This window comes from Panthera tigris, chromosome A1 (genome assembly GCF_018350195.1).
Source record: "Panthera tigris isolate Pti1 chromosome A1, P.tigris_Pti1_mat1.1, whole genome shotgun sequence".
NCBI lineage: Eukaryota > Metazoa > Chordata > Mammalia > Carnivora > Felidae > Panthera > Panthera tigris.
The window spans coordinates 108,228,855-108,247,171 of NC_056660.1; the positions used below are offsets into that span (position 1 = coordinate 108,228,855).

Consider the following 18,317-nt stretch of genomic DNA (forward strand, 5'->3'; position numbering starts at 1 on the left):
GCGATACTTATATCAGACAAACTAGATTTTAAATTAAAAGCTGTAACAAGAGATGAAGAAGGGCATTATATAATAATTAGAGGGTCTATCCATCAGGAAGAGCTAACAATTATAAATGTCTAGGCGCCAAATACCGGAGCCCCCAAATATATAAAACAATTACTCATAAACATAAGCAACCTTATTGATAAGAATGTGGTCATTGCAGGGGACTTTAACACTCCACTTACAGAAATGGATAGATCATCTAGACACACGGTCAATAAGGAAACAAGGGCCCTGAATGATACCTTGGATCAGATGGACTTGACAGATATATTTAGAACTCTACATCCCAAAGCAACAGAATATACTTTCTTCTCGAGTGCACATGGAACATTCTCCAAGACAGATCATATACTGGGTCACAAAACAGCCCTTCATAAGTTCACAAGAATTGAAATTATACCATGCATACTTTCAGACCACAATGCTATGAAGCTTGAAATCAACCACAGGAAAAAGTCTGGAAAACCTCCAAAAGCATGGAGGTTAAAGAACACCCTACTAAAGAATGAGTGGGTCAACCAGGCAATTAGAGAAGAAATTAAAAAATATATGGAAACAAACAAAAATGAAAATACAACAATCCAGACGCTTTGGGATGCAGCGAAGGCAGTCCTGAGAGGAAAATACATCGCAATCCAGGCCTATCTCAAGAAACAAGAAAAATCCCAAAATACAAAATCTAACAGCACACCTAAAGGAAATAGAAGCAGAACAGCAAAGGCAGCCTAAACCCAGCAGAAGAAGAGAAATAATAAAGATCAGAGCAGAAATAAACAATATAGAATCTAAAAAAACGGTAGAGCAGATCAACAAAACCAAGAGTTGGTTTTTTGAAAAAATAAACAAAAATGACAAACCTCTAGCCAGGCTTCTCAAAAAGAAAAAGGAGAGGATCCAAATGGATAAAATCATGAATGAAAATGGAATTATTACAACCAATCCCTCAGAGATACAAACAATTATCAGGGAATACCATGAAAAATTATATGCCAACAAATTGGACAACCTGGAAGAAATGGACAAATTCCTAAACACCCACACTCTTCCAAAACTCAATCAGGAGGAAATAGAAAGCTTGAACAGACCCATAACCAGCGAAGAAATTGAATCGGTTATCAAAAATCTCCCAACAAATAAGAGTCCAGGACCAGATGGCGTCCCAGGGGAGTTCTACCAGACGTTTAAAGCAGAGATAATACCTATCCTTCTCAAGCTATTCCAAGAAATAGAAAGGGAAGGAAAACTTCCAGACTCATTCTATGAAGCCAGTATTACTTTGATTCCTAAACCAGACAGAGACCCAGTAGAAAAAGAGAACTACAGGCCAATATCCCTGATGAATATGGATGCAAAAATTCTCAACAAGATACTAGCAAATCGAATTCAACAGCATATAAAAAGAATTATTCACCATGATCAAGTGGGATTCATTCCTGGGATGCAGGGCTGGTTCAACATTTGCAAATCACTCATTGTGATACATCACATTAATAAAAGAAAAGATAAGAACCATATGATCCTGTCAATCAATGCGGAAAAGGCCTTTGACAAAATCCAGCACCCTTTCTTAATAAAAACCCTTGAGAAAGTCGGGATAGAAGGAACATACTTACACATCATAAAAGCCACTTATGAAAAGCCCACAGCTAACATCATCCTCAACGGGGAAAAACTGAGAGCTTTTTCCCTGAGATCAGGAACACGACAGGGATGCCCACTCTCACTGCTGTTGTTTAACATAGTGTTGGAAGTTCTAGCATCAGCAATCAGACAACAAAAGGAAATCAAAGGCATCAAAATTGGCCAAGATGAAGTCAAACTTTTGCTTTTTGCAGATGACATGATATTATACATGGAAAATCCGACAGACTCCACCAGAAGTCTGCTAGAACTGGTACATGAATTCAGCAAAGTTGCAGGATACAAAATCAATGTACAGAAATCAGTTGCATTCTTATACACTAACAATGAAGCAACAGAAAGACAAATAAAGAAACTGATCCCATTCACAATTGCACCAAGAAGCATAAAATACCTAGGAATAAATCTAACCAAAGATGTAAAAGATCTGTATGCTGAAAACTACAGAAAGCTTATGAAGGTAATTAAAGAAGATATAAAGAAATGGAAAGACATTCCCTGCTCATGGATTGGAAGAATAAATATTGTCAAAATGTCAATACTACCCAAAGCTATCTACACATTCAATGCAATCCCAATCAAAATTGCACCAGCATTCTTCTCGAAACTAGAACAAGCAATCCTAAAATTCATATGGAACCACAAAAGGCCCCGAATAGCCAAAGTAATTCTGAAGAAGAAGACCAAAGCAGGAGGCATCACAATCCCAAGACTTTAGCCTCTACTACAAAGCTGTCATCATCAAGACAGCATGGTATTGGCACAAAAACAGACACATAGACCAATGGAATAGAATAGAAACCCCAGAACTAGACCCACAAACGTATGGCCAACTCATCTTTGACAAAGCAGGAAAGAACATCCAATGGAAAAAAGACAGTCTCTTTAACAAATGGTGCTGGGAGAACTGGACAGCAACATGCAGAAGGTTGAAACTAGACCACTTTCTCACACCATTCACAAAAATAAATTCAAAATGGATAAAGGACCTGAATGTGAGACAGGAAACCATCAAAACCCTAGAGGAGAAAGCAAGGTCTCTGACCTCAGCCGTAGCAATCTCTTACTCGACACATCCCCAAAGGCAAGGGAATTAAAAGCAAAAATGAATTACTGGGACCTTATGAAGATAAAAAGCTTCTGCACAGCAAAGGAAACAACCAACAAAACTAAAAGGCAACCAACGGAATGGGAAAAGATATTTGCAAATGACATATTGGTCAAAGGGCTAGTATCCAAAATCTATAAAGAGCTCACTAAACTCCACACCCGAAAAACAAATAACCCAGTGAAGAAATGGGCAGAAAACATGAATAGACACTTCTCTAAAGAAGACATCCGGATGGCCAACGGGCACATGAAAAGATGTTCAACGTCGCTCCTTATCAGGGAAATACAAATCAAAACCACACTCAGATATCACCTCATGCCAGTCAGAGTGGCCAAAATGAACAAATCAGGAGACTATAGATGCTGGAGAGGATGTGGAGAAACGGGGACCCTCTTGCACTGTTGGTGGGAATGCAAATTGGTGCAGCTGCTCTGGAAAGCAGTGTGGAGGTTCCTCAGAAAATTAAAAATAGACCTACCCTATGACCCAGCAATAGCACTGCTAGGAATTTACCCAAGGGATACAGGAGTGCTGATGCATAGGGGCACTTGTACCCCAATGTTTATAGCAGCACTCTCAACAATAGCTAAATTATGGAAAGAGCCAAAATGTCCATCAACTGATGAATGGATAAAGAAATTGTGGTTTATATACACAATGGAGTACTACGTGGCAATGAGAAAGAATGAAATATGGCCTTTTGTAGCAACGTGGATGGAACTGGAGAGTGTGATGCTAAGTGAAATAAGCCATACAGAGAAAGACAGATACCATATGGTTTCACTCTTATGTGGATCCTGAGAAACTTAACAGAAACCCATGGGGGAGGGGAAGGAAAAAAAAAAAAAAAAAGAGGTTAGAGTGGGAGAGAGCCAAAGCATAAGAGACTGTTAAAAACTGAGAACAAACTGAGGGTTGATGGGGGGTGGGAGGGAGGGGAGGGTGGGTGATGGGTATTGAGGAGGGCACCTTTTGGGATGAGCACTGGGTGTTGTGTGGAAACCAATTTGACAATAAACTTCATACATTGAAAAAAAAAAAAGACATTTCTCCAAAGGAGACATACAGATGGCCAACAGACACATGAAAAGATGCTCAACATCATTCATCATTAGGGAAATGCACATCAAAACTACAGTAAGATATCACCTCATACCTGTCATATGACTAACATCAACAACACAAGAAACAATAGGTGTTGGCCATGATGCTGAGAAAGGGGAACTCTGCTGCACTGTGTTGGGGAATGCAAACTGGTTCAGCCACTCTGGAAAACAGCAGAGGTTCCTCAAAAAGTTAAAAATAGAACTACCCTATGATCCAACAACTGCACTACTGGTTATTTACCCAAAGAATAAAAAAAAATACTAATTCAAAGGGATACGTGCACCCCTGTTTATGGCAGCATTATTTGCAATAGCCAAGATATGGAAACAGCCCAAGGATCCAAGTGGAAGATTGTAAGCTTCTAGGGATTTATCCATCTCTTCTAGGTTGTTCAATTTATTGATGTATAATTGTTCACAGTAGTTTTTTTCTGATTTTTTGCATTCTGTAATATCAGTTGTAACTTCTCTCTCATTTCTGATTTCATTCATGTGAGCCATCTTTTTCTCTTAGGAAGTCTAGCTAAATGTTTGTCATTTTTATCTTTCCAAAGAACCGGTTCTTAGCATCACTGATCTTTTCTATTGTCTTTTTGTCTCCACCTCATTGATACCCACTCAGCTCTTTATTATTTCCTTCCTTCTACTTACTTGGGTATCACTTGTTCTTTTTTTATTTCCTTTACATGTAAAGTTAGATTGTTTGAGATTTTTCATGTTTCTTGAGGCAGGTCTTTATTGCTATGAAATTCCCTTCTATAACCACTTCTGTTGCATCCCAAAGATTTTGGTATATCATATTTCGGTTTTCATTTGTCTCTAGATATTCTTTTATTTCTCCTTTGATTTCCTCAATCACATTTTTATGGTTTTTCCATTTTTCTTCTTGTAATTGATTTCTGGTTTTATATTACTGTGGTTGAAAAAATGCTTATATGCTTTCAATTTTCTTGAACTTATTCGGAGTTGTTCTGGGACCTAATGTGATCTATCCTGGAAAATGTTTCATGTGGACTTGACAAGAATGTGTATTCTGCAACTTTTGGATGGCATGTTCTCTCTATATACTATTAAGTCCATCTGGTCTAACATATTTAAAACCAATGTTTCCTTATCAATATCATCTAGATTATCTATCCATTGACATAAGTGGGGTATTAATGTTGCCTACTATTATTCTGTGGTCAATTTCTCTCATCAAGTCTTTCAATATTTGCTTTATATATTTTAGTGCTTCTATGCCAAGCACATACATGTTTATAAATGCTGTATCTTCTTGCTAAATTAACCACTTTATCATTATGCATTGCTCCTGTCTTTTATTACATTCTTTGTTTTCAAGTCCATTTTGATAGAAGGACAACTACATCAGCTTTGTTTTCATCTCCATTTGCATGGAATATCTTTTTCCATCCCTCTATTTTCAGTCTCTGTGTGTCCTTATTCTGGAGTGAGTCTCTTATAGGCAGCATACAGATAAGTCTTTTTTAAAATCCTCTGAGCCACTCTATGTCTTCGGGTTGGTAAATTAGTCCATTTACACTTAAAGTAATTATTGATAGGTGTGTATTTATTGCCATTTTATTAACTGTTTTATGGCTGTTTTTGTAATTCCTCTCTGTTCTTCTCTTTTTTTCTTCACTCTTGGTAACTTTCTTGATAATTTCTTATTGTTATGTTTAGATTCCTTTCTCATTTTCTTTTATACGTTTACTACAAGGTTTTGCTTTGTGGTTACCATGAAGTTCTCATATAACATCCTCTATACAACAGTATATTTTGAGTTAATAGTAACTTACATTTGAATATATTCCAAAAATGTACATTTTTATTCTTCCACAATGTTTTATGTTTTTGATATTGCAGCTTACACATTTTTATTTTATGTATCCCTGAGTAAGTTATTGTAGTCTTAGTTTCATCTCTTGATATTCATACTAGTTTTATGTGATTAAGCCACTACCTTTACTGTATATTTATATTTTCCAATGAGATTTTAGCTTTACTATGTTTATCATTAATTTTTATCATAATTAATTAGCCATTTATTTTCCCCTTAAAGAAATCCCTTCAGCATTTCTTATAAAGCTGGTTGTTGGTAATGAACTCTATCAGCTTTTGCTTATTGGAAAAAAATCCTATTCTAAAATATAACCTTGGGGCGTCCGGGTGACTCAGTCAGTTAAGCATCCGACTTCAACTCAGGTCATGATCTCGCGATTCGTGAGTTCAAGCCCCACATCGGGCTCTGTGCTGACAGCTCAGAGCCTGGAGCCTTCTTCAGATTCTGTATCTCCCTCTCTCTCTGCTCCTCCCCTGCTCGCATTCTCTCTCTCCCTCAAAATAAATAAACATTTAAAAAAAATTTTTTTAAAGATAACCTTGCTAGGTAGTGAATTCTTAATTGCATGTTTTCTCCTTTCAGTACTTTGAGTAGGTCACACCATGCTCTTCTAGCCTAGAAAGTTTCTGCTGAAAAATCTGCCTCTAGTACTATGGGGTTTCCCTCGTATAGAAAGTGTTGTTTTTCTCTTGCTGCTTTTAAGTCTCTCTTTAACTTTTGACATTTTAATTATAATGTGTTTCAGTGTGATCTCTTTATCTTATTTGGAATTCTCTGGGATTCCTGGGCCTGGGTGTCTGTTTCCTAACCCAGAATGAGGAAGTTTTCAGCCATTATTTCTTCAAGCAATTGTTCTGCTCCTTTCTCTCTCTCCTTCTAGGATCCCTATAACATGGATGTTATTCTGCTTGATGTTGTTGCAAAGTTCCCTTAAGGCATCTTCACTTTTTAAAATTCTTTTTGCTGCTGTCTAGGTAACTTTTCGTTGCTTTGTCTTCTAGCACACTGATCCATTCTTCTGCTTCATCCAGTTTGATGATAAACTCCTCTAATATATTTTCCAGTTTAGTTTCTGTATTCTTCAACTCTGTGACTTCTTTTTGCTCCTTTCTTTGTATATTTTTTGTATATTTTGATTATTTTATACAAAATATATTTTGTATATTTTTTGAAGTTTTCACTGTGTTCATTCATTTCCCTTTTGAGTTTAGTGATCATATTTATAACCATTACTTTGAACTCTTTATCAAGTAGATTACTTACCTCCGCCTCAGTAAAGTCTTTTTCTGAGATTTTGTCTTGTTCTTTTGTCTAGAACATATTTTTCTGTCTATTCATTTTACCCAATTCTAATTCTTCACATTAGGTGAAATAGCTACCTCTCACAGTCTTAAAGAAATGGCCTTTTGTAAGAAATGACGTGTGGGGCCCAGAAGCTCAATCCCCCTTCCACCCAGCAACCAGAGCTAGGCACTTAACGGGCACCCCCCCATGTGGGCTGAATACAACATCTGGATATGACAAAGCTGCAGCTACAATGTGGGGAGTGGGGTGTACTTACCCAGACAGCTGTGGCACAGAGGGGCAGGGTACTTGCCCAGCCAGCTATAGTGCAGCTGCAGCTCAGGGGGTGTGAGATGCTTACAGGCTGACTGTGATATGGCACATGGGGGGTGGAGCACACCCACCTGCACTAACAGGTTAGGACATTGCCAAAGTGGTGCTCACAAATGCTGGCATTTACAAGAGAGACTGAGAAGACAAAAATAGCACCCACCAGCAATTCTGTGGCCAGAGAGAGTACCAACAGATTCCTGCCCTCCTGGCAGTCCCTTTAAGAATAAAGACTAAGACTTTCTCCTTCACATATGGTCCAGGTGCTTTTCAATCTGCTCATTTTTTGCTAGCTCCTAAGGTGAGTGAGTCTGCCTGCAAGACCTTTAAGAGGAGGTTCTCCATTTCCTACAGTTCTATGGTTCTCCTGGACATAGTCTCCACTGGTCTTACACTTTGGGGACTTGTTTCTATGGTGAAGAATCCAAGGGTTGGGGTTACCTGATGTGGAGCACAAAACACTTGCTCCTCAGGGGAAAGATTTTTAAGATCCCTCCTGATTGCAGGTCAGTGTACCTGGGCCGGGATTTCTGGCAAGAGTGTTATCTCTGCCTCTCCTACTCATCTCAATGTGGCCCTTTTGTTCTTTGCTGTGGAAGAACTGTTTGTCTGGTTTTCAGAACTTTTCCAGAGGAAGTTATTTCAAATGTAGCTATAGATTTGCTGTGTCCAGTGAGAAAAGGTAAGTTCAGGATCTTCCTACACCTCTATCTTAAAATGTTCCTTTGAGGTCCAAGTTTTACAATCTGAATACTGAAGCTGTATTTCAATCACCTATTTTCCTTCAGTAAACATGGTTCTGAAAAATAAATCTAATACTACTACTTAGAGACAGAAAAGCAAAACAAGTTAACAATAAAATATGTTTGCAATTCTCTGCAAAGTTAGACTCTTAGGACCAAATATTGCTGCCAAAGAGCATTAACATGTAATTACTTACAATTCTCAGCTTCTCGCTTTAATAAGAAAAGTATGATCCCACAGGATTCTCTGTAAAGAATATTAAAACTTTCTACTATTTCTAATATAGAATTAAAAGGTACAATTGGAAAAGTGGCATTTTTTAAATAACAAAAGCCCTTGTAAATGCAGCAAATATTTAGAAAGCACAGTGAAAAAAACCAAAATTTCTCAAATGCAATTATTACAAACATTGACATTAAAAAGCCAGCTTAAGAACTTCAGAAGCTTAAAATGTGACACAAAATCAGAATACTGAAAGTGAAAAAATAACAAAGCATTAAAGAAGGTTTCGCCTACAAAAATAAAAAGCGTTAGCAGTGAAGCCATTTTTCATCTCATTTACTCCACATCTATCTTTCTCCCCTAAACATGCTCATCTCAAAAAAAAAAAAAAAAAAAAAAAATTAAGGTCACTAATTATCTCCAACATGACAAATCCAATAGATACTTTTCTCTTTGTCATCTCACAAGACCTGTCAGCAACCAGCATACAAAAGAGTTCATCATACCATCCTTTTTCAAACACTTCCCCCTTGGAGCTTTCCTGACACCACACACCCCTGGCTTTTCCATGGTTTCTCATGCCATTTTCTTCTGTAGAAAAGACTTTCTTCTCCTACATCTGTACTTTTAAAATTTCTTCAGAGCAAAGCCCTATTCTTTCCAATACCCAATCTACACCTTTTCCTAGATGATCTCATCCCTCCCCTTAGTTTTAATATTGACCATAAACCCAAATTCCTATCTCCAGTCACAACTCTATTGTGAATCAACCTCTGCCATGAATTCTCGATTTACTTCATTGAACTGTCAACTGGACATCTCGAAGTGGATATCTCAGTGGCAAGTAAAACTAGACCAAATGTCCAAAATAGATCTTTTGACTCTCCCTCTGCCTTTGAAATTATTTCATACATACATTCTACAAATATTTACTAAGCATATGTTCAGGCACTGTGCTGTATATTGGCACAACAATGTGAACTTGGGGGAGATGGATGGTAAGTTGTAAAAAGAGCTGTGATGAATATAAATCATGCCTTATGATACAGAATAAGGGGGGAAAGCTGCTGCTGATACACTAGTCAAAACATGCCTCTACAATCTTGTATCTTCTTCCTCAAAAAATGGCACCAATCTAAAGGCTCCAGGCAGAAACCTAGGTATCTGTTTCCCCCAAACAATCCAACAGGCGGCTCTACAGGGTTCTAACTCCAAATCCACCTTGAAGTTGAAGAGAACACAAGCAAGCAAAAAAGAGACATATGGACACATAATGACAATTTTAACAGATATCACAGTAGGAAATGCATTAAGCTATGGGAGAAAACTGCAGTGAAACCCAACTCAGTCTGGGAGAAATCAGAAAAAGCTTCCCGGAGGAAGGACAATTAGGGTAAGTCCAGATGATCACTAAAAAAATGCCAATCAAAAAAGATATACATGACTATGTCAAGAACAGAGAATAGGACATCATAGCACATCAGAGAATCTAAAACATGTCCAAGGTGATAAAATCATAGAAGAGGGAGAGGGGATTAAGAAAAGGCCAAAGGAAAGCAGAAGTTATCAAAGATTAAAAAGATCATGGCACAAGGGCACAGAAGTCAACTTGAAAAGTCTTCTATGGGCCAAATACGGGACAATTTGGACTATAAGGAATTAAAATACATCAAAATCCAGAAGCTTGTGATGACAAAAAATGAAAATTAAAGTGAAAACTTTCACCAAACAATTCATTATAAATTATTCTGACAAATGATAAAGGCAAACAATCAAATATATGTTACCTTTCCTATAGCAAAGAGTAGCCAATAGGTGGTAAGAGAAATCTCTTCCAGGAAATAAATGTGGGAAGAATTAAAGAATCAGGATATCACCATTTCACAATTCCTAACAAGATAGTGGATTCAGACAATAATCAACAAAATATGCTAAAACCATTAAGGAAAGGAGAATCTTATAATAGAAAAACAAGGCTGATACAATGTGAAATTACTCATCAATCTAAGCATCACTAAAAGGGGGACAACTTGACACTATGTAATTCTAATGGAAAGGAAGTACACGAAAAACATCTATGGGATATTTTTATTTAAAAAAAAAAAAAAAAAAAAAAAACTGGACCTGAATCTAATAAAGTATCTAACTACCCGTTCTCAGGAAATAGATAATAAGCTAAAGCAGTGGTCCTCAATCTTGAGCATGAGAATAACCTGTAAGGAACTGGTTAAAACATACATTGCTGGGAAGCAGTGAATTAAAGAAACCCATAAGAAAGCAAACAAAGAATGTGGGAAATTTTAAAGGAAAAATAACCCAGTTTCAGCAACAAATCCTATTTTAAAAGGGTGAGAGGGATGTTATAGAATCAAAATTACTTAAGCAACGTAACTGCAAATATAATATACAGACCCTTTTAAGATTCTAATCCAGGGGCACCTGGGTGGCTCAGTCGGTTAAGCGTCCAACTTCGGCTCAGGTCATGATCTCACGGTCCGTGAGTTCGAGCCCCGCGTCAGGCTCTGTGCTGACTGCTCAGAGCCTGGAGCCTGTTTCAGATTCTGTGTCTCCCTCTCTCTCTGACCCTCCCCCGTTCATGCTCTGTCTCTCTCTGTCTCAAAAATAAATAAACGTTAAAAAAATTAAAAAAAAAAAAAAAGATTCTAATCCAAACAAAGCCACTGTAAAAAGACATACTGAAACAACTAAGAAAATATTAATATAGCCTAAGAATAGATAATATTAAGAAATATCTACAATAATAGAATAATGGCTATGTTTTTAAAAATGACCTTAAGTTAATTTAAAAACAAGGTCAAGGCTAGAAACTTTGCAAAGGCCACACAATATACGGCCACTTTAAGGAGTTTGGGCCCAAACAGAATGGTTTTACACATAAACATGGAATCATCATAGCACAACAACTTCTGGTTTCTGAATGTCATGTGCTAATAAGTACTGCATTAAGTACTTAACCATGACTTATCTCTTTGAATCCTTAAAATAACTCTGTAATGCAGATATTAAATTCTATAACACTTTGCATGCTGAAAATAATCAGAATTAGCATTTGTAAAGGATGAAGCGTTGAGAATAGTCTGGAGAAAGGCAAGAGGAACAGAAAAAAGAACAATTAAGAGATTGTTACAACAGGGTAAGAATTTCTGATACAGACAGGAAGAGCAAAAGTTCACATATTAAGAATAAAACAAAAATACAGAATTTTTTAACTAAACATTAATTATGTCCTACAGACATTTAGCTCTGAAACAAACTTCTTCTCCAAATTAGACTTCTTCCCAGAAATTTTATTTTTAAATTAAAGCAATCATTTCATATGCACTATAGTTATTGGACTTACACTTAATTCTTCCATTGCAAAGTGGTGTGATGGAGAAAACATAAAACTATTCATTTTCCTAAAAGAAACTTCTTCCCCAAATTCTCCAAACTATGAAACAAGTTATTGTTTTAATTCTACAAATTACTGAAATAATATCCCTGTGATATTTTTCACACTCATCTCCAGCTCAAGAAGCTTAGATAAGCACACAATATTTTAAGGCTCCTAAAGCTTCACATCACAAGTTTCTCCTATCCTAGAGCCCTACTGTGACTTATTACCACTGTGCCTTGTATATTGTTAACTCTAGAAACTGACTCTTAGACGCTGAACTATGGTTAGTTGCCAATGGCTAACAGTGTCCAAGTCAGATTTAACAACTTAAGCTGACTAAAACAAAACAAAACCAAAAAAGGATTCTAGAAAGGAAAGCATGATATACTGGAATGAAATTTTAATCTACTCTAAAACCTGAGTTACATCATTTGTTATTAGGGAAATGCAAATCAAAACCACAATAAGATTCCACTACATCCACTAAAATGGCTATAATCAGAAAGACTCAAAAATGGTCAACACGGTAAATATTGTTGGTGTTTTTTACAATACAAAAAAAAAAAACTTTGAAAGACCAGCAATATCAGCTTTTGGAGAGGATAGAGAAACTATAACCTTCACACACTGCCGGTGGGAAAATAAAATGGTACAATTACTTCAGAAAAGTTTAGCAATTTTTAAAAAAAATTTCTTTCCTTTTTGAAGGTCACTTATTTATTTCAAGAGAGAGAGAGTGCATAGGCACAAGTGGGGGAGTGGCAGAGAGAGAAAGGACAGAGAATCTCCCAAGCAGGCTCCACGCTGTTGGGACAGAGATGGATGCAGGGCTGGATCTCATGACCCTGAGACCATGACCTGAGCCAAGATCGAGAGTTGGACGACCAACTAACCAAGCGACCCAGGCACCCCAAGTTTTTAAAAAGTTAAGCGTATACCTAGCATGTGACCCAGCAATCCCACTCCTAGGTAACCATCCAAGAGATATGAAAACATATGTCTGCATAAAGATTTGTACACAAATGTTCATAGCAGCATTGTTCATCACAACCCAAATCTGGAAACAACCCAAATGTTTGCCAGTTGGTAGTGAATGGATAAACATATTTTGGTACATCCATACAATGGAATACTACTCAGCAACAAAATAGAAAGAACTACTGATAAGTGCAACTTAGATGAATCTCAAAATCATCACTCTGATTTAAAACAAGCCAGACAGAAAAGGTTATAAACAATATGATCACATTTATAGGAAATTTTAGAAAAGTCAAACCTTTTGTCATTAGAGCAGATAAGGGACTGCCTTGAGTGACAATAGTTTAAGAATGGACTGCAAAGAGGCTTAAGGGAACTTTCTGGGGATGGAAGTATTCTAAAACTTCACTGGGGTAGTGAGTACAAAACTGTGTACATATAACAAAATTCACAGCACTGTGCTCTTAGAGTGGCTCAATTTCACTGCATGTAAATTATAGCCCAGTGAAGTTGTTTAAAAAAAAATACCTGGGCTAACTAGATCTACAAGTTACTAGCTGTGTGAATGTTAACTAGTTTTCATTTTCTCACATTTACACTTGTACACATTTTATTTTTAAAAGCAATCATTTCTAAATTGTACTGCACTTATTGGGCTTACACATAATTCTTACTTCCACTGGAAAAAGGATCACATAGTTATCTATATTGCTACTTGTTCTATCTCACAAGGTTGTTGTGAAATATCACATGAGATAACTAATGAGAAAGTGCTTTGGCAACTCTAAAATACTATTACACAACTATATAGTAGGCTTTACATTTTTTAAAAATAGACACGAAAATTTTTTTTCACGAGTGAGTGACTTGAGACCTTTGGAAACCTGAGTACCCCAAAGTCAATCTTTGCCCAGAAATGGAAAGCCTAATCAAGTGTCACCTTTATAATATTCTCAACCTGCTTTCTACTGACTCCTGATTTACTGGATGTCTCAATGGAGTATTAACTAGACTACACTTTCACCTTTCAAAAGAAAATCAGGAAAGAAATGTTTTTTAAAAGTTATTAGATGAGCATGGCAAGGCATTTATTTCCAAGTGCAAAAGACCCAAACCTAGAAAAACATCTTTTACTAAATAAACACCTTTCCAAAATGTCTATACTGAGATTTTTCTTCCTCTAAAAGTCAGTGAATTTCTTTCCATTTAATACTACAATTCCACATGTATTACTCAATGTTTAATAATGTGACCTGCATTACAAAGAGAGTGAATAATTTTAAGAATATCAAAATCTTGTACCAGTGTGGTACAGTCATTTCAAACTTTTGCCTGTTGCAAAATTTAACAGACTCTCATTTTTTCCTACTACTACTGAACAACTGGGCTCTCTGCTGTCCTACCAGGTTTGAGTGATACGTGACATTTAGCCCAGTTATATTTACAAGTTTCCACACCGCAGCAAGCATGAAGGCTATGTGAAAGACATAACCTCTTCTTCAAATGAGGTTTGGAGACTAAATTTTACCTTGAATTCACGTTTCTATTACATTAAATCTTACAATTCTACGAAGTTTTTTCTGCCATCAACAGGTAGTGCAACCAAAAATGAACAAAGCCTGTAATACCACAAAAGATTTTGCTATCGTTTTCAATTTTTAGACTTATTTTTGGTAAATTCTAACGGGATGATTCGATGGTCAATTCTAAGACCGTGCTTCATCTGGATCAGTCCAGTCAGTAGTAACCATAACCTCTTAGGTTTCATCTTTCTCCTTCGATAACACTAAGATCGCTCGTTCCGGCAACTGCACACCTCCAGTATTCGTTTCCAAGAAACCTGAAAGAATGGCACCTTGCCTACTTGCTCCTCTAGTCTTCTACCCTCAGAAGGTTGCCCAAAACGTGCAGCTCTCTCCACAACAGCAAGCAAGGGGAATGGAACACCCAGAGGGCGACTTGGTCGCTAGGAGGAGGGGAGAACTTCTCGGCCCAGAGGACGGAGGCTGAGATCCAACCCAGCCCGCTCCCAACTCTACTCGCTTCCAGGAAGGAGTGTGGACCCTACGCTCAGGCCGCGGTGGTCGGTGGGGAAGGCACAGCCGCGCGTGGAAGTCGGGCAGGACATAAACAAACAGACCGGGAGGAAGGGGAAGGGGCCAGTAGAGGGATAGGGGTGGTGGGGAGGCAGGACCTCGCTCTAGCCCTCTAGCACAAGTCCCCAGCTGCCCAGCCCCACCTCACTGAGGCCCAGGTCCAAGTACCCGCGCAGCAATGCCGCGCGGACACGAACACCGAAGGCCCCTGCACATCTGGAGCCCCAAGCCCACAAGGCCATCGGCTCCGCGCCCCCCCGCCCCGCAGCGCCCTACCTGAACGCGCAATCTGGGTCCCGAGCGTCCCGACCGGGCGCGCCCAGCCCGCTCCTCTTGCTGAAGAGCTTCTGGAACAGCGTAGGGGCCATGCTGACCACGGCCAGATCAGGGTTGTTCCTTAGGGCGATTGCTAGGCCCCCGCTCCTAGAGCCGCCCCGCCACCCCCATGAGCGCCTCAGTCATATGACAGAAATTAGTCACTTCAAACGGCCACGGCGCGCGGGGCGGGGCGCGAGGCAAGACCGGCGTCCATTGGCTGGCGGTGAGCCGCATCACGTGGCGGCGCGCAGAGCAGGGGGCAAGGCGGGGGCGTGGGGCGGAGCTGGCCCCCATAGGCTAACGAGTGGATTCCCTCACGTGGCAGCTCACGGGGCGGGGTGTGCGCGGAAAGGAGGGGAGGGGCGGGGAATAGAGGTGGTTGGGGAAGTGAAGGGGGAACTCGCTCGGGTCACGGTCCTTCTCCGTGACGTTGGCTGCTGCTATCTGAGGCTACGATGCCCGGGACTTTGCGATGCGGAAGGCTTCGGCTCCCTGCACCCACGACAAAGCGGAATGCTTAGAGCTCCACGGGCAATCGACCCTTCCCTGCCCTTCCCTCTTCAGCCTCCAAGGTTTTGTACCTCCATCCGGCGTCTGTCCGGGTTCGGTCGCCCCCTCAGCGGGGAAGGTGTTCGACCTAGGCTAGACTTTGAGTGCGGAGCCACGGGCCTGCCCGCGCCAGGCCGCGAGGTGTGTGGGCTCAAAGCTTGACAGCGCGTGGCTGGTGGAGAATCCTGCCCAAGACACCCTCCACAGCCATGACCTCCAGCAGAGAAGACCTGGGCCAGGGGCTCTGGGCAGCCACCTTCAGGGTTTACCACAGGCTCCTTGAACCCTCGAACCCAGACACCGGGAATTAGCCTTTTGTGAGAGCTAATGATGGGAAGCTCAAGATTTAAGGATTTAAGCTTTATCTTAACGTCTATTACGTAAGGGAGAGAGGAATTCTACAGTGGAATTGTACACAAATGGATTTGATGGGAGGAAAACCACTTCCCAAAGAAAAATACATGGCTTGAAAATGACCTTACAGTCTTATTAAACCCAGGACGCCAAAATTTATCAGGGTTCCGATCAAACTGGTCTAAATAAATTTTCAGTACCCGCATTAATTCCCCCACTCCCCCTCCATAATAGAAATTTTTGTACCATGGGACGAAATTCTCTGACAAATATGGATGTCAGTAAATGACCGGTATGTGGTTGGAAGGCTAGATTTTATTTTTTTTTTTTTTAATTTTTTTTTTAACGTTTTATTTATTTTTGAGACAGAGAAAGACAGAGCATGAACAGGGGAGGAGCAGAGAGAGAGGGAGACACAGAATCGGAAGCAGGCTCCAGGCTCTGAGCCATCAACCCAGAGCCCGACGCGGGGCTCAAACTCACGGACTGTGAGATCGTGACCTGAGCTGAAGTCAGCCGCTTAACCAACTGAGCCACCCAGGCGCCCCTGGAAGGCTAGATTTTAAAAACCCTTTTGAAAATTTCATTTAGTTAGGCAGAAAAATAAAATAGTCTTTTCCTTGAGTGGCTACCAACTCCCACTAATTTACAGCTAGAGTTTAAACTCTAAAACAAGTGGTCTTCTGTAGAAAAAAGAAAACAAGTAGGCAGACTGACAATTTCAGCGGTTACCATGAGTTTCACTGTTGCAAGATTTTTTTTTAAAGCACTATTTATAGATGATTAAGAAACTAATTTATTAATTCCACAAATGCTTAAGTGTCCTTGGTCTGGGTACTGGGGATCCAAAGTAAACAAAGAAGGCATATCTAACTTTCTTTATGAGGAGACAATAAATAAGGTAATTTTAGACTAGCTTCTGAATGAGAACTAAGTAATGAAATGAGGGAAGTGGGGAAGGTCTTTCTGAGAAGGTGACATACAACATTCTGGGGTTAAGATTCATTTACCAAGCCCCATAGTTTATTGGGCAATACAGGCTCAAAACAGCAGGACAGTACATGTATAAAGATAATCCTTGAGATTCTGGCACCAAAACAGAAAGATTTCTAATAAGGCAAAATGAACTATGTAAAGAGTTGACCTTTGAACAAGTGAGCAGGGGGCATGGGGCCCCAACCACTGCAACCTCAAAAATCCAAGTATAACTTTTGACTCTCCAAAAACTTAACTAATAGCCTAATGTTGACCAGAAGCCCTATCAATAACATAAACAGTTGATTAACACATATTTTTGTATTTTATATATATTATATACTGTATTCTTATGATAAAGTAAGTTAAAGAAAATATTAAAATCATAAGAGAAATACATTTATAGTACTAAACTGTAAAAATCTACAGATAATATTCACACTTGTGTTGCTCAGAATTAACTGTATTTTTCTCCAAAAAAAAGAGAGAAAAGAAATGTGAATATGGAATACAATTTTTGTAAACAAAAAATGAAATCAATGCAATATTTAGAAGTGAGAATATGCACATCCTATAAGTCAATTAATCATTCATTTGGGGGTATATTATTTTGCTTTTATATTAGTAAGTTACACTAAATTAGTTAGAGTGGAAACAGACCCAAACCTGTGTATATAGAACCAATGACACAAAGGACTCATGGCTGGTCCATGACTGGCAGAGAGAAGAGTATTTCCTTGTCCTCTCAGAAGCAAGTTTCTAAATGCAATAACCTTGTGTGCTTTCATCTTGGGAAAAAGTTACTTCATGGATAATTATAGATATTAATAAGGGAAAGAACATGACTGCTTGCATAAGAGATACTTTGTTTTAGTATTCTCTAATCATGTAATAACTTCATTTCTGTAGTCTCATTTAGATTTATGCTTAAAAGGTACAGAAAAAACTAAATTAACTTGCTATCATTCATCACATTTCCTTTATGTTGCAGTGTAATATTCAAATTACATAATAAGAAAGCAATGAAATGACACAAGTTTGTTATGACACATAACTATACTTAATTATGCAGATTAAATTGAAAATAACTTCAAATTCAGTAACAGTGTATATTATCTTTTTTTTCTCTTTCACTTAACACTGCCTCTTCCCACAAAGAGCCTGAGGTGTCTTAAAGTAGGCTCTTTTACTTTAGATAATCAGCAAGGAGGAAATGTGAGAAATAAAGTAATTGTTTTCTATTCATTAATATTATATGAATGTGTAACTGTTAGATGTAAGGCCTACACTTTCACTCAGGGATAGGTGATTCAGCCACCCC

The 18,317-nt window shown here is 38.6% G+C and overlaps 1 protein-coding gene across 2 annotated transcripts in view; it reads right to left on the bottom strand.

Moving 5' to 3' along the window:
- FNIP1 (folliculin interacting protein 1) overlaps nucleotides 1-15,256 on the bottom strand; it is a 148,262-nt gene extending 133,006 nt beyond the window's left edge. For both annotated transcript variants that reach the window (XM_007087784.3, XM_007087783.3), the window contains exon 1: nucleotides 15,077-15,256. In XM_007087784.3, the coding sequence (XP_007087846.1) occupies nucleotides 15,077-15,168 (92 nt within the window). In that variant the 5' untranslated portion in view covers nucleotides 15,169-15,256. The remainder of the gene's footprint in view (nucleotides 1-15,076) is intronic.
- Between the last annotated feature and the right edge of the window lie 3,061 nt (nucleotides 15,257-18,317).